The sequence below is a fragment of the Oratosquilla oratoria genome, chromosome 34 (genome assembly GCF_046742065.1).
Source record: "Oratosquilla oratoria isolate Oo_2021 chromosome 34, ASM4674206v1, whole genome shotgun sequence".
Classification (NCBI taxonomy): domain Eukaryota; kingdom Metazoa; phylum Arthropoda; class Malacostraca; order Stomatopoda; family Squillidae; genus Oratosquilla; species Oratosquilla oratoria.
Genome location: NC_134810.1, coordinates 46,662,002 through 46,679,823, shown reverse-complemented (window position 1 = coordinate 46,679,823; position 17,822 = coordinate 46,662,002). Strand labels below are relative to the sequence as shown.

General features: G+C 40.9%; 1 protein-coding gene across 1 annotated transcript in view; it reads left to right on the top strand.

Annotated features, from left to right (window-relative positions):
• The window catches only part of LOC143018292 (uncharacterized), a gene marked incomplete at its 3' end in the record, with an annotated part of 60,442 nt that extends 43,015 nt beyond the window's left edge, over positions 1 to 17,427 (top strand). Inside the window, 3 exon segments of the mRNA XM_076173625.1 lie at positions 2,735 to 2,797; positions 3,283 to 3,348; positions 17,380 to 17,427. Of these exon segments, the coding sequence (XP_076029740.1) occupies positions 2,735 to 2,797; positions 3,283 to 3,348; positions 17,380 to 17,427 (177 nt within the window).
• Positions 17,428 to 17,822: the final 395 nt, after the last annotated feature.

The following is a 17,822-nucleotide window of genomic DNA, read 5'->3' as shown; positions in this document are numbered from 1 at the left end:
GTGATAGGAGGAAAGGTGTTAAGAGCAGTCAAGAGTTTTTATGAGAGTAGTAAAGCTTGCGTTAGGATTAGAAATGGAGAAAGTGAATGGTTTGAGGTAAAGGTGGGACTTCGTGAGGGGTGTGTTATGTTGCCCTGGCTGTTCAATCTTTACATGGATGGGGTGATGCGAGAGGTGAATGGAAGGGTAGTGGCTCAGGGATTGGAGATGATTAAAGAAAGTGGAGAAAAGTGGGAGGTGAGCCAGCTGTTGTTTGCTGACGACACTGCACTTGTAGCAGGATCAGAGGAGGGATTGAGGAAGTTAGTGACAGAGTTTGAGAAGGTGTGTGAAAGAAGGAAGCTGAAGATAAATGTGGGCAAAAGTAAGGTGATGAGATGTACAAGGGGAGAGAGTGACAGTAGACTGGAAGTGAGCATTAAGGGTGAGAAATTAGAGGAAGTAGATAGTTTCAGATACTTGGGTGTGAATGTAACAGGAAAGGGAGGAGTGGGGTTGGAGGTAGAATGTAGATTGAGAGAAGTGAGTAAATGCCTTGGTGAATTAAAAAGTGTAATGAGAAATAGACATCTGGGAATGGATGCTATGAGGAGGTTATATGAAGGGGTGATTGTGCCAACAGCAATGTACAGGGCAGAAACATGGAACATGAGAGAGGAAGAGAGAAGGAGTTTGAATGTGTTTGAGATGAAATGTCTGAGAAGTATGATAGGGGTTGCTAGGCTGGATAGAGTGAGAAATGAGGAGGTGAGGAGGAGAAGAGGGGTGGAAAGGGAGCTGGGAGATAGGGTTGTGAAAGAGTATTAGGATGGTTTGGACACATGGAAAGAATGAGTGAAGAAAGATCAGTAAAAGAAGTGTGGAAGGAGTGAATATGAGGGGACGTCCTAGGACGAGATGGATGGATGGGGTGTGAGGGGCTTTACAAAAGAGAGAAATGTCTGTAGAGGAAAGACGGGAAAGGACAGAAGATTGTGGTGAATGGAGAAGGGTTGTGTATAGATGAGGCTGTGATGCATGAGGGGGAGTGGGTGGGGGGTGAGGAAGTATGTATGAGAAAAATATTTGACACAGCCCGTAGGGATTTTTCCCTGTGTTCTCATTCTCTGCATGAGGGGACGGAGAGGGGGGTTGCCGAATTTATGAAGCAGCCTTGCTGTGGATGTGCTGTGGCTTGCAACATTGCTTCTGACCCAGGGCAGTGGACAGGATGCAGGGATAACCCGTCATCCAGGAGGTGCCAAGATAGGAGGGTGGAGGGGAGTGGAATATATGGGAAATTAAATGGATGGGAGTGATTTCTATACCTTTTTCTTTTTTGGCTACCCCCCATGTAAGGGGGAAAGCCTTTGGTATATGTATGTATGTGCACTTCACCATGAAGTAGTATTTTGATCATATCATATTTAATGTCTCGCCTGACATTTTCTCATTACTTATTGAACATACCTTATATGTATACAGTCAACTCTCAATTAACACGAGTTTTAACTAATGCATTTTCGTTTTAACAGTACAGTAGTTAAATTTTTTTTTTTTTTTTTTTTTTTTTTTTTTTTTTTTTTTTTTTTTTTTTTTTTTTTTTTTTTTTTTTTTTTTTTTTTTTTTTTTTTTTTTTTTTTTTTTTTTTTTTTTTTTTTTTTTTGTAAAGGAGATTGTAAGGGAGAGCAACTGGAGGAAGTGGATAGTTTTAGATACTTGGGTGCAAATGTGGCAGGAAAAGGTGGAGTGGAGGTGGAGGTAGAATGTAAATTGAGAGAAGCGAGTAAATGCCTTGGTGGATGAAAAAGTGTAATGAGGAATAGACATTTGGGAATGGATGGTAAGAGGAGACTGTATGAAGGAGTGATTGTGCCAACAGCACTGTATGGGGCAGAAACATGAAATATAAGAGAGGAAGAGAGAAGGAGTTTGAATGTGTTTGAGATAAGGTGTCTGAGAAGTATAATAGGGGTTACTAGGCTAGAGTGAGAAATGAGGAGGTGAGGAGGAGAACAGGGATGGAAAGGGAATTGGGAGATAGGGTTGATGAAAGAGTATTAGGATGGTTTGGATGGAAAGAATGAGTGAAGAAAGACTAGTAAAAGAGGTATGGAAGGCAGATGTGGAGGGAGTGAACATGAGGGAACGTCCTAGGATGAGATGGATGGATGGGGTGAAGGGGGCTTTGGGGAAGAGGGGAATGTCTGTTGAGGAAGGACAGGAGAGGACAGAAGACAGGTGAATGGAGAATGGTTGTATATGGATGATGATGTGATGCATGAGGTGGAATGGGTGGGGGGGATGGGGGGTGAGGTAGTATGTGTGAGTAAAATTTGACGCAGCCCGAAGGCCCCATCTTCTCCTTTTCTGCATGGGGGGATGGAGGGCATGGGGGTCGCCGATTTAATGAAGCAGCCTTGCTGTGGATGTGCTGTGTCTTGCAACACTGCCTCTGACCCAGAGCAGTGGACAAGATGCAGGGATGACCTATCATCCAGGAGATGCTAAGATAAGAGGGAGGGTGGAGGGGAGTGGAGTGTATTTCAGGGATGGAATGGGTGGGAATGATTTTATGCCTTTTTCTTTTTGGCTACCTCCCTTGTAAGAGGGGAAAAGCCTTGGTATATGTATATATATATTATTTTTCTCCTCTCTCCAACAATATTATATTACATTAGATTAAAGTAGAAGTACCAATTTTTAAGTTGAAATGATTTCTCAAATCTTTTGTTCTGTTTTTTCATCATTTCAGAAACCGTGAAGATCATTCAAGTGAAATTGACATTGATGGCATTTTGCCTATAGTGCAGAGGGAGTGAGTACAAACAAGTTATTCTTGTAATTTGTACATTGTAATATTGCATTTATAATAGTATCAAGACTTGTGCTTTACTGGAAATTTTGCTTCTTTGATATCCCAGTCTTCAATACAGCTACAAATGTAGATTTTCTTGGTGGCACATAACTTCAGCTTGTGATTTATTTTATATCCCCGTGTTTTTATTTTTAATGTTGAAACTTTGTGTATTTGCTGTTCGATTTCCTTTGCAAATTATATTTTTTTTATTTCTTTCATGCATTCATGCAACACCCTTACCTCTTGCATTGTTTGGCCTGGCATGGCAATTCAATCCTTTTTTGATAAGAATGATGTCTGTGGTTTCACATCATCATGTAGTGGTCATGGAAGATTGCCCAAATTGTCAATAACAGTGGAGCATAGGTACTACAAAACTACAGTGAAAGGTGTAGAAATAATCTGCCTTTATTAATTTACATTGAATTTTATTATTATTTCAGGATCACTCAAGATGATTCGCATCAGGAATCGGAGATTAACTCCGAAAATTCATTGGCTTCAGACCTGTTAGTACTTTATTATTTTGATATTTTCTTGTCCCATTTTAACTTTAGTAACTGTGTAAGTATAAGAGCAATAGGTCTCACATTACTGTCTCCGTTCTGCATCTCTGTAAAGTCCTAATCTGGCATTTCAGCCTTTAGCCACTTCAGTACAACTCAAATTTTTGTGTGCAGCATCACTGCCGTATATAATTTGCGTCATATTACCTGCATTATGAAATATGAAGTCACTCCTGTATTACTCATTCTCTTTTACTGAGTAATAAAAACAGAAAGTGTGATCAAACCAGTTCACTGAATCTGGGGTTATTCATGTACAACTACAAAAAATACATAAGACGCCAACACTGTTATCCTCATGTAATTCGTGCCTACCTACCCTGTGGTGGGGGAAAAGAATACTGCCAACAAGTATTTCCACTTGAGTCGTAAAAGGGACGGGGGATGGGATTAGGAGTCCTACTACCTGTAGCCCCAAATGGGGACATTCCTGAAAAAGAAAGTAAAGGCGTAAGAGGGTCTGGGAGTCTTACAACCAGTACCCTAAGGTTTGGGGTTTTTAATGTGAGTGGACGTGGTACAGATAAGAGTAAAAGGGAAGAGATAGGCAGTATGTTTGTGAGAAGAAAGATGGATGTACTAGCTTTGAGTGAAACTAAAATTAAAGGAAAGGGCAACTGTGAGTTTGGGAGTGTAGCTGGGAGGTACTCAGGAGTGAAGAGGGGATGAGAGAGAGAAGGGGTGGCTATACTAGTAAGTGAAGAGATAAGTAAGCAGGTAGTGGAGTGGAAGGAGGTGTCATCAAGGTTGATGTGGATGAAGGTGAAGCTGGGAAAGGAGATGTGGGTTTTTGTAAGTGCGTATGGGCCTGGTAGTGAGAAGAATGTAGAGGAAAGGGAGGCATTTTGGGTAGATATAAATGAGTGCATAGAGGGATTAGAGAGAAATGTCAATGTAGTTGTATTGGGAGACCTAAATGCTAGTGTAGGAAATTAACCAATTGACGGAGTGATTGGGAAGTATGGAGTTCGAGGCAAAAATCGTAGTGGAGAATTGATGGTGGAGATGTGTCTTGAAAGAGAGTGGATGATAGCAAATACAGTGTTTAAGAAGAAAGTCAAGCATAAGTACACATGGGAGAGGGTAGTGGATGGAAGGGTGGTAGATAGAGCGTTAATGGACTATATAATGGTGACCAGGAGTATGGTAGGAAGAGTTAAGGATGTACATGTTCTAAGGGGAGAGAGTGGGGGAATATCAGATCATTTCCTGGTGGAAGGTAGATTGAGAGTGGAGAATAGGTGGAGAAAGAGGAAAAGGGGAGGTAGGGAGGTACTTAGAGTGAACTGCTTAAATGAGGAGAAAAAGGAGAATGAGTATAAGAAGTTGAGAGAGGAGTGGGAGAGAGTAAAGGATACAGTAGAACTAGGAGTGGAGGAGGAATGGGGATGGTTCAAGGAGAGAGTCATAAGGTGTGCAAAGATGGTGTGTGGAACAAGGAGGGCGGGAGGAAATAGAAAGAAGGGTAATGAGTGGTGGGATGAGGAAGCAAAGAAGGGTGTAGAAGAGAAGAACCAGGCATTCATAGATTGGCTACAAATTAGTACGAGGGAATTGCATGAGAGGTACAAAGTAAAGAGAAGGGAAGTTAAGCATAAGATAAAGGAAGCAAAGAGGAGAGCAGATGTGAAATGGGAAAGAGTATGACAGAAAATTTTGAAAGTAATAAAAAGATGTTTTGGAAAGAAGTTAAAAGAGGAAGAAGAGGAGGCAAATCAAGTAGAGAAGAAAAGGTAAAAGGTGCAGATGGAGAGATGATAATGGAAGAGAAGGCAGTGAAAGGAAGGTGGGCAGAGTATTTTAGGGAGTTGTTAAATGTGAAGGAGGATAGGGAGGGAAAGGTAGTTGTAGTGAGAAGCGCTTAGAAAATGAGAGTGATGAGTGAGGAAAATGGAGGAGAAATAGGGAAGGATGAAGTGAAATCAGCTGTTAACCACTTCACTCCGGGCCAAAATCTCGCGGACAGCAGTTAGCTGCCAGACGTACGAAGATGTGTCATAATACTTTCATCATAAAAAATAGTCACTGCTTATATCGATCGTTCTCTCTTTCACCCGTGAATTTTGATAACCATAGAAAATGTGATGAAGCCAATTTACAGAGTATGTCAGTTACACAGGGACAACTACAATAAATACAATCAAGACGCCGATATGGCAGCCTCGCATATCCACTTGCTCCTCATGCCGCCTATGTAGGCAGCACCGTATGGAAGAGGATAAGATGATGATGAGCAGGTAAGGCACCTGGTCTGGATGGATGCCATGCAGAATGTATGAAGAAAGGAGGTGCAGTTATGGTGGACTGGCTGGTGAGGTTATTTAATGTTTGTTTAAGAGAGGGTAGAGTGCCAGAGGACTGGAGGAGTGCCTGTATAGTTCCACTTTACAAAGGAAAGGGGGACAAGTGTGAGTGTAGTAGTTACAGAGGGATGAGCTCGTTGAGTGTAGTTGGGAAGGCTTATGGGAGGGTATTGATTGAGAGGATTAGGAGAGGAACAGAGGGAATAATTGGTGAGGAACAGTGTGGTTTTAGGACAGGTAGGGGTTGTGTAGATCAGATTTTTGTGGTAAGACAGATATGTGAGAAAGCTATAGGAAAAGGTAAGGATGTTTTTTGGGATTTTATGGATCTGGAAAAGGCTTATGACAGGGTAGACAGGAAGGCACTGTGGGAGGTACTGCAGATATATGGGATAGGAGGAAAGGTGTTAAGAGCAGTCAAGACTTTTTACGAGAGTAGTAGAGCTTGTGTTAGGATTAGAAATGGAGAGAGTGAATGATCTGAGGTAAAGGTGGGACTTCGTGAGGGATGTGTTATGTCGCCCTGGCTTTACATGTATGGGGTGATGCGAGAGGTTAATGCAAGGGTAGTGGTTCAAGGATTGGAGATGATTAAAGAAAATGGAGTAAAGGAGGTGAGCCAGCTGTTGTCTGCTGACAACACTGCACTTGTAGCAGGATCAGAGGAGGAATTGAGGAAGTTAGTGACAGAGTTTGAGGTGTGTGAAAGAAGGAAGCTGAAGATAAATGTGGGCAAAAGTAAGGTGATGAGATGTACAAGGGGAGAGAGTGCCAGTAGGCTGGAAGTGAGCATTAAGGGTGAGAAATTGGAGGAAGTGGATAGTTTCAGATACTTGGGTGCAAATGTAACAGGAAAGGGAGGAGTGGGGTTGGAGGTAGAATATAGATTGAGAGAAGCAAGTAAATGCCTTGGTGAAAAGAGGGGTGGAAAGGGAGCTGAGAGATAGGGTTGATGAAAGAGTATTAGGATGGTTTGGACACATGGAAAGAATGAGTGAAGAAAGATTAGTAAAAGAAGTATGGAAGGAGTGAATATGAGGGGGCGTCCTAGGATGAGATGGATGGATGGGGTGAAAGGGGCTTTACAAATGAGAGGAATGTCTGTAGAGGAAGGACAGGAGAGGGCAGAATATAGGGGTGAATGGAGAAGGGTTGTGTATAGATGAGGCTGTGATGCATGAGGGGGAGTGGGTGGGGTATGGGGGGTGAGGAAGTATGTATGAGAAAAAATTTGATGCAGCCTGAAGAGATTTCTCCCCATCTTCTCCTTTTCTGCATGAGTGGACGGAGAGGGGGAGTCACCGAATTTATGAAGCGGCCTTGCTGTGGATGTGCTTTGTCTTGCGACACTGCTTCTGACCCAGGGCAGTGGACACGATGCAGGGATGACCCATCATCCAGGAGGTGCAAAGATAGGAGGGTGGAGGGGAGTGGAACATATGGGAAGTGAAATGGTTGGGAGTGATTTCGATGCCTTTTTCTTTTTGGCTACCCCCCGTGTAAGGGGAAAAACCCTTTGGTATATGTATGTATGATGCCTATGTAGGCATCATCATACAGAAGTGGTTAATATAGCACATTACTTAACTTTTAATTTATTTGATGTGCCCATGCTTTTATTTTTGAAAGGGGATTTTTTTTCCTTTCTTCCTGATTTCCACGACTTTGTTCTCAAATTTTGCTCTGAAGTACCTAAAAATTATTTGGTTTTTAAGTTGTCTTTCATGTAGTCAGAATGTAATGGAACACCCTTTCCTGTTGCATTGATTTTCTGTACCATTCTTCAGAGCATAGGTTTTCTATCAATACCTGCAAATACAAAGTACTATTGTAAACTAACCTTTTTTCTATAGTGGGAGAATGGTTGTGTATGGATGCTGCTGCAATGAATGGAAGTGGGTGGATGATGGATGGGTTAGGGAGGATGTATTTACCTAGTTGTATTTTGTGGGAAGGGGAGCTACGCTTGTGGTGTCCCGCTTTTGTATTCCGCTGTGTCTAGTTTGATCTTAAACTCAAGAATGGTTTTTGCGCACACTATTTCTTTGTCCAGTTTGTTCCAAGTGTCCACTGCTCTGTGGAAAACTGTTTTTCTTCAGATCTGTTATGTAGTTATGTTTTTTTTTTTTTTTTTTTTTTTTTTTTTTTTTTTTTTTTTTTTTTTATTTATTATCTTTCCATGTCCTCTTGTGTTTCTCTTGTCCCAGTTTAACAAGTCCTCTCTATTGAGTATTTCTGTGCTTTTCATGATTCTGTAGGTGGTCAGTAGGGCACCTCTCTTCTTTGCTCCAGTTTAGTCAGTCCTAATATGACAAGTTTGCAAGTGCAGGTGCCATTTCTATTTTCTTTATATTCTTTTTGGTACTGGGTGACCACAATGTTGCTGCATATTCTAGTCTAGGCCTTATCAGTGTGACCAATATTTTTTAGTAATTTCTTTGTCCAAATATGTAAATGCCACTTTTATTGATCTTAGCAAGTTGTTGGATTCTCCGACAATTTTGTTTATCTGTTTATAATAGGACAAGTCGTTTGAGATAATTACACCCAAATCTTTTTTGGATCTCTCCTTCTTTACCTCCTTGGTTCCAATTTTATATTGTCCTGATATTCTGTTTTTGCTTTTTCCAAACTCCATTATGCTACACTTGTTAATATTGAAGTCCACTTCCCATTTCTGACTCCAATTCCATACCTTATTCACGTCTTCCTGCAGTGATTTGCAATCCTTTTCAGCTTTTACTTTCCTTAACCTCTTCCATACGATGCCGCACACGTAGGCATCATGGACTTAGATCTCGGTGGCAGCAGCCAATGCCAGCCGTACGACGTGTCGTAATAATACTCGCATCATAAAATATAGTCACCGCTTATATCGATCGTTCTCTCTTCACCCGTGAATTTTGATAACCATAGAAAATGCGATTACAAAAGAATTAGAAAGAATGTCATTATGGAGGGGCGACTACAATAAATATAATCAAGACGCCGATATGGCAGCCTCGTGAATACACTCGCTCCCCATGACGCCTACGTGTGCGGCACCGTATGGAAGGGGTTAACAGTTTTGCATCATCTGCAAAGAAGCTTGTGTAACATTTCACATCGTCATCCATGTCATTCACATAAATAGCAAATATTATTGGAGCCACTACAGATCCTTGCGGTACTCCACTGATCACCTCTTTCCAACCTAAATATTTTTCTCTGAGCATTACTCTCATCTTTCTACCAATCAGGAAGTCCCCCATCCATTTTAATAGGTTCCCTTGTATCCCTCCTCTATGTTCCTGTTTTTATAATAATTTTTTGTGTGGTACATGCATATACCAAAGGCTTTTCCCCCTTACACGGGGGGGGGGGTAGCCAAGAAAGAAAAAGGCATAGAAAACACTCCCACCCATTCTATTTCCTATATAATCCACTCCCCTCCACCCTCCTCCCTCCCTCTTATCTTGGCACCTCCTGGATGACGGGTTATCCCTGCATCCTGTCCACAGCCCTGGGTCAGAAGCAGTGTCACAAGACACAGCACATCCACAGCAAGGCCACTTCATAAATTCAACGACCCCCCTGTCTGTCCCACCATGCAGAAAAGGAGAAGACGGGGAGAAATCCCTTCAGCCTGCGTCAATTTTTTTTTCTCATACATACTTCATCACCCCAATCCCCCACCCACTCCCCCTCATGCATCACAGCATCATCTATACACAACCCCTCTCCATTCATCCCTATATTCTGTCCTCTCCCGTCCTTCCTCCACAGACATTCCTCTCTTTTGTAATGCCCCTTTCACCCCCCATCCATCTCAATCTAGGATGCCCCCTCATATTCACTCCTTCCACCTTCGCCTTCCACACATTTTTTACTAATCTTTCTTCACTCATTCTTTCCATGTGTCCAAACCATCCTAATACTCTTTCATCAACCCTATCTCTCAGCTCCCTTTCCACCCCTCTTCTCCTCCTCACCTCCTCATTTCTCACTTTATCCAGCCTAGTAACCCCTATCATACTTCTCAGATATTTCATGTCAAACACATTCAAACTCCTCTTCCTCTCTCATGTTCCATGTTTCTGCCCAGTACAGTGCTGTTGGCACAATCACCCCTTCATATAACCTCCTCTTAGCATCCATTCCAAGATGTCTATATCTCATTACACTTTTTAATTCACCAAGGCATTTACTTGCTTCTTTCACTGTATATTCTACCTCCAACCCCACTCCTCCCTTTCCTGCCACAATTCCACCCAAGTATCTGAAACTATCCACTTCCTCCAGTCTTTCACCCTTAATACTCACTTCCAGCCTGCTGTCACTCTCTCCCCTTGTACATCTCATCACCTTACTTTTGCCCACATTTATCTTCAGCTTCCTTCTTTCACACACCTTCTCAAACTCTGTCACTAACTTCCTCAATTCCTCCTCTGATTCTGCTTTAAGCGCAGTGTCATCAGCAAACAACAGCTGGCTCACCTCCCACTTTTCTCCATTTTCTTTAACCATCTCCAACCCCTGGCCTGCTACCCTTGCATTAACCTCTTGCACCACCCCATACATGTAAAGATTGAACAGCCAGGGCAACATAACACATCCCTGATGAAGTCCCACCTTTACCTCAGATCATTCACTCTCTCCATTTCTAATCCTAACACAAGCTCCACTACTCCCGTAAAAACTCTTGACTGCTCTTAACAGCTTTCCCCCCTATCCCATATATCTGCAGTACCCCCCACAGTGCCTTCCTGTCTACCCTGTCGTAAGCCTTTTCCAGATCCACAAAAGCCAAAAAAACATCCTTACCTTTTCCTATAGCTTTCTCACACATGTCTTACCACAAAAATCTGATCTACACAACCCCTACCTGACCTAAAATCACACTGTTCCTCACCAATTACTCCCTCTGTTCCTCTCCTAATCCTCTCAATCAATACCCTCCCATAAGCCTTCCCAACTACACTTAACAAGCTGATCCCTCTGTAACTACTACACTCACACTTGTCCCCTTTTCCCTTGTAAAGCGTAACTATACAGGCACTCCTCCAGTCCTTTGGCACTCTACCCTCTCTTAAACAAACATAAAATAGCCTCACCAGCCAGTCCACCATAACTGTACCTCCTTTCTTCAGACATTTTACATGGCATGCATCCAAACCAGGTGTCTAACCTGCTCTTATCATCTTAATAGCTGCCTTCACTTCATCATCCCTATTCCTCCTCCATTTTCCTCACTCATCACTCACATTTTCTTTGCACTTCCCAATACAACTACTTTTCCCTTCCTATCCTCCTTCATATTTAGCAACTTCCTTAAATACTCTGTCTACCTTCCTCTCACTGCCTTCTCTTCCATTATCATCTCTCCATCTGCACCTATTACCTTTTCTTCTCTACTTGATTCGCCTCCTCTTCCTCTTTTAATTTCTTTCCAAAACATCTTTTTATTACTTTCAAAATTTTCTGTCATACTCTTACCCCATTTCACATCTCTCCTCTTTGCTTCCTTTATCTTATGCTTAACTTCCCTTCTCTTTACTTTGTACCTCTCATACGATTCCCTCGTACTAATTTGTAGCCAATCTATGAATGCCTGCTTCTTCTCTTCTACACCCTTCTTTGCTTCCTCATCCCACCACTCACTACCCTTCCTTCTATTTCCTCATGCTCTCTTTGTTCCACACACCATCTTTGCACACCTTATGAATCACTCCTTGAACCATCCCCATTCCTCCACTCCTAGCTCTACTCTGTCCTTCACTGCCTCCCACTCCTCTCTCAGCTTCTTATACTCACTCTCGTTTTCTTTCTCATTTAAGCAGTTCACTCCAAGTACCTCCCTACCTTCTGCCCTGTTTCTCTTTCTCCACCTATTCTCCACTCAATTTACCTTCCACCAGAAAATGATCTGATATTCACCTACTCTCTCCCCTTAGAACATGTACATCCTTAACTCTTCCTACCATACTCCTGGTCACCACTATATAGTCCATTAATGCTCTATCTACCACCCTTCCATCCACCACCCTCTCCCATGTGTACTTATGCTTGACTTTCTTCCTAAACACTGTATTTGCTATCATCAACTCTCTTTCAAGACATATCTCCACCTTCAGTTGTCCACTACGATTTTTACCTGGAACTCCATACTTCCTAGTCACTCCGTCTATTGGTTCGTTTCCTACCCTAGCTTACTTATCTCTTCACTTACTAGTATCATCCCTCCTCTCCCTCGTCCCCTCTCCACTCCTGAGTACCTTCCAGTTACACTCCCAAACTCACAGTCGCCCTTCCCTTTCATTTTAGTTTCACTCAAAGCCAGCACATCCATCTTTCTTCTCGCAAACATACTGACTATCTCTTCCTTTTTACTCTCATCTGTACCACATCCACACACATTAAAAGACCCAAACCCAAGGGTACTGGTTGGAAAACTCCCAGACCCTCTTATGCCTTTACTTTTTTTTAGGTATGTCCCCCATCCCGTTTTTTGTCGCCTCTTACGACTCAAGTGGAAAGACTTGGTGGTAGCATTCTCTTCCCCCACCACAGGGTAGGCGTGAAAAAGGAAATAAATATTCAGAGAAATGGTACAGGACAGTAACAAGGGGTTGGGGGACAGCATAACGGAGGAACAGTCGTAGTTTAAAAGTGTCATCATTTCTCTCTGAACAGAGTTTTCCTCTATCACAGACAAAATGATGTGTGGCTCTGGTCCATAGGGGCACCCCATATAGACCCCAAAGTATCAACTGCATGCTACTCTGCCACAATAACGTGCATCCAATACTCCGGACCGAAATAGTATATATATATATGTATACAGACGCTCCTCAACTTACGTTTTAGTTACGTTCCGAACGTAAGTTGAAAATGAACGCAAGTTGTTACTGTACTATACATCCATAAATTCTATTACTGTATCTTATAAAACACCCCTAAATCATTAATTGTACACATAACATTGTAAAATAATAACATTAATTTCAAATAAATTAAATTCAAGCAACATAAATTGAGATGATGGAGGAGGATGAGGCAAGGCATGTTCAGTTTGTCGTTTGTGCAATGTAAACAATGGATGCAGCATCATATGCAAGTATTGTTTGAACTACGGAGGGCACGCTAAACTAAAAATTTCACTCAATTTTTTTTTTTTTTTTTCCCAGTCAGTTGAAACGTAAAATCGAAAAAACGTAAAACGAATGAACTTAAGTAGAGGAGCGTCTATATATATATATATACATGCACACACATGTACACATGTATACCAAAGGCTTTTTCCCCCTTACAATGGAGGTAGCCAAACAACAAAGACATAAAAACCATTCCATCCCCAACATACTCCACTCCCCTCCACCCTCTTCCTTCCCTCTTATCATGGCACCTCCTAGATAACGAGCCATTCCTACATCTTGTCCACTGCCCTAGATTAGAAGCAGTGTCGCAAGACACAGCACATCCACAGCAAGGCAGTTTCATTAAATCGGTGACACCCCGCCCCCCTCTCTGTCCCTCAGACAGAAAAGGAGAAGACAGGGAGAAATCTCATCAGGCTGCATCAATTAATTTTTCATACATACTCCCTCACCCCAACCCCCACCCACTCCCCCTCACTATATGTGTATATATATATATATATATATATATATATATATATATATGTGTAGAAAAAAACACTGGGAAATAAGAAGCTTAGTCCAAATGTTATCGTCTAAGACATTAACAAGGAATACACAGTTACAGAGACATAGGTGGATATATATATATATATATATATACATAAAGTAGTAGACAAGCTAGGAACATGGGAAGGACTCACAAGATGCTTCATAATCAGGTTGAGACGTATGTTTACTACTAAGGACGTTTGGTCACATGACGTTACATCACCCCGGCCTAGTAACACTTGGAGAATTTTTTACAATTTTATCAATAAGAGACAACAACCATCCTATTGATTGGGATAATTCTAATGTAATAATTTCTTGTAGATCTTTATTAGAAAGAAACATTATCGAATCCAGTCACATTAAGCAAACCTTTGACCATAATATTAATTTAAGTTTAGGATTATATAAACTTGATGATTTTATTATTAATAAAATTGTAAAAAATTCTCCAAGTGTTACTAGGCCAGGGTGACGTAACGTCATGTGACCAAATGTCCTTAAAAGTAAACATACATCTCAACCTGATTATGAAGCATCTTGTGTGTCCTTCCCATGTTCCTAGCTTGTCTACTACTTTATATATATATATATATCCACCTATGAAGCGGCCTTGCTGTGGATGTGCTGTGTCCTGCGACACTGCTTCTGACCCAGGGCGGTGGGCAGGGTGCAGGGATGACCCGTCATCCAGGAGGTGCTCAGATGAGAGGAAGGGTGGGAGGGGTGTGGAGTGTATTTAGGGATGAAATGGGTGGGAGTGTTTTTATGCCTTTCCCTTTTTGGCTACCTCCCTTGGAAGGGGGAAAAAGCCTTGGTATATGTATGTATGTATATCCACCTATGTCTCTGAAACTGTGTATTCCTTGATAATGTCTTAAATAGATGGAAACGTTCGGACTAAGCTTCTTATTTCCCAGTGTTTATTTTCTGCATATTATTTTCACGTGTGCCTTGTGAATTACATCAGGCAACTGCAGTATCTTCTATGCATTTATCTTTCTTTCCTAATATATGGTGTGGCCTCATAAATATACATGATCATGGCGGCTGTTCAAACTGAATATTCTAAACTTCCACCACTACCTGATCCTCCTCCTAAACCCCCCAATCCCTCTCCTAATATTGCCAATCCTAATGTTGACGCTATTGACTCGGCAAAAGTAAAACCCCCAGTTGATGACTCCGGCTTGAAAAAGGACTTTGGTAAAAATACTAAGACTTCATTGACAGATAATTCTGTAGCCCAGAAACTTACAATTAGAATGGATTCTGAAGTGATGAAAACATCTTTAGATACTCAGAAACCAATAAATAACTCAAATACTGCCCCTAATAGGCATATAATCTTTTCACCTTGGATGAAATGGATCATCCTTTATCTTTATCCTCCCCAACCTCTCCTGGAGAGGATGACATTCTTTATTCCATGGTTGCTCACTTATCCATATCGTCGAAGAAATTCCTTTTAAATGTGCTGAACAAATTTTGGTCTTCTGGATCTTCTCCTAAATCTTGGAAGACTTCAATTATCATAGGAATCTTAAAGGCAGAAAAAGACTCATGACCCACAAAGTTACAGACCTATTGCTCTCACTAGCTGCATTTGTAAGATCTATGAAAGAATGGTTAATATGCCTTTAGTTTGGTTTTTGGAATCTAAAAATTTCCTATCTAACAGACAGTTTGGATTCAGAAGAAATAAGTGCACTCTGGACCCCTTACTTTTTATCACTCGTGAGATTCAGAATGCCTTCGCAATTGAGAACTCGAGCATTGCTGTGTTTTTTGACATGAAAAATGCCTACGATACTACCTGGCGGGGAGGCATTCTGAAGCAAGTTGCAGAGGGGGGGAATCGGGGGTAATATGTTCAATTGTTTAAGGACTTCTTGTCTGTCCATTATCTAAAAGTCCGAGTGGGCTCTTCTTTCTCTTGTGCATATCTTCAAGAGGAAGGGATTCTCCAAGGAAGTGTTCTGAGTCCTACACTCTTCAGCATAGCCATTAATAGTTTATTAGAGCAAGTTCCCACAGGAATTCATGGATTGGCTTATGCTGATGACTTCGCTATTGTGTGCAGCAAATCGACAACATTAGAAACAGACCAAAAGATTCAAGAGGTTATTAACTTAGCAACAGCATGGGCTAATAGCAGGGGCTTCAGATTCTCTGCTGAAAAAACAAAAACCATAAGGTTTTCCAGACTAAGACGCAAGGAAGAGATACCAACACTATTCCTAGAGGGTGTCATATTACCATATGAAAATCAAGTAAGATAATTGGGTCTGGTTTTGGACAAAAGGTTGAAATTCACTCATCACATAAACGAAGTTGTATGCACTGTTAAACAGCGACTTAATATACTAAAGGTAGTGTCTCGTTTCAACTGGGGAGCAGATCGTATAACTTTAATAAGGCTTTACCAAACATTGTGCCTTAGCAAAATGGATTATGGATGTCAAATTTATGGATCCGCATGTAAAACTTCCTTAAAGAAGCTTGATATAGTCCACAATATGGCTTTGCGGATCAGTTCGGGAGCCTATAGAACATCTCCAGTGGATAGCTTGTATGTGGACGCAGGAGTTCCTCCCCTGTATATTCGCAGGCAGGAACTAAGCCTTAGATATATATCTCATGTCTTGGCATCAAAACAGAATCCAAACTTCAAATATGTAGAGCAGCCGGTAGACAGAGCTCCAAGGAAAAGTACTCTGCCAAAACCTTTAGAAGTGAGATGTGAAGTTGGGTCAGAGAAGGTAGGACTTGTTCCTAATACAGTTGCTGAGATCACGCCACCCAAATTCCCTCCTTGGAACCGATGACCCACTGTAATATGTCCTCTTAAAAACAAGAAAAATAGAACTGCTGTAGAGCTAAAAAGTGAATTTTTAGAACATTTATCAGTATATGCAGATTCAATTTTTATTTATACAGATGGAACAAAATCCCAAGATGGTGTTGTTTGTGCAGTTGTATCTGATAGCACAGTTTTAAAGAGAAAGTTGCCTCATTTTAGCTCTGTTTTTACTGCTGAACTGCTGGTAGTCAGCAATGCCCTCAAATTTCTTTCTAATTCCGTTCCATGGAATAATAACGTCGTTATTTTCACAGACTCCATGAGCATTGTATCCTCTCTAAATACATTATTACCCTGTCACTTTGTAATCCAAGAAATACAGGACTGGTTGATTCTCATTAACAACAGAAAGAAAATAAAAGTAAACTTTTGCTGGGTGCCGTCCCATGTGGGTATCACTGGAAATGAACAGGTCGATGCTGCAGCCAAAGCCGCCACTATGCTCAACCATATAACAGACCAAAAGATCCCACATACAGACTTCAAACAAGTAATTCATAGTTTACAAAGGAAAAGTGGCAAGAACAATGGACAAGGCTGGATGGTAGTTACAAGTTAAAAGAGATTCACCCCTTGGTGAACCCTTGGAAGTGTCCTTCTTTGGAAAGAAGGTCAAGTATTGTTCTAACAAGATTGAGAATTGGCCATTCCTACATTACCCGTAAATTTTTGGTGGCAAGTGGAGCAGAAAGGAAGGCCCCCCAATGTCCTACTTGCCAAGTAGTTTTTACAATAAAACACATTTTAATTCAGTGCCCTGCATTCTCTAATAAGCGCAGGGCAAATTTTTTAACAAATTTATCTTTTAAACAAATTTTAGGGGAGGAAGCTCATGTGAAGAATGTTGTAAAGTTTTTGAAAGACCGGTTTATTTTATGAAATTTAAGATTGTGTATATGAGTGCTTGTGAGTGTATGTTGTTGTGATGTGTTTTTGTGAATGTTTATTGTTTTTACTGTTTTACTTAATTGTTATCTATATGAGATAAATATGCGCTGAATGGCCTCTCTCTCTCTCTCTCTCTCTCTCTCTCTCTCTCTCTCTCTCTCTCTCTCTCTCTCTCCAAAAAATAATCATATTACATTAGAAATTTGCAATAACTTCTCTCAAATCATATGTTCTGTTTTTGTCATAATTTCAGAATCCGTGAAAATATTGCTAATATACGTTGGGCCATAATGATGTTGGAGTGAGTACAAACCAGTTATTCTTGTACTTTGTAATATTGCATTTATAATAGTATCAAGACATGTTACTCAGTTGTGCTTTACTGGAAATTTTGCTTCTTTGGTATCCCAGTCTTCAATACAGCTGTAAATGTAGATATTCTTGGTGGCACATAACTTCTGCTTGTCATTTATTTGATATCCCCATATTTTCATTTTTAAGTTAAAACTCATGTATGTGTGTTCGATTTCCCTTTCGAATTCAATTTTGTTTTTAATTCTCTAATGCATTCATGCAACACCCTTACCTCTTGCATTGGCTCAGCATGTCAATTCAATCCTTTTTTGGTTAGAATGATTGCTGTGGTTTCACATCATCATGTAGTGGTCATGGAAGATTGCCTGAATTGTCAATAAC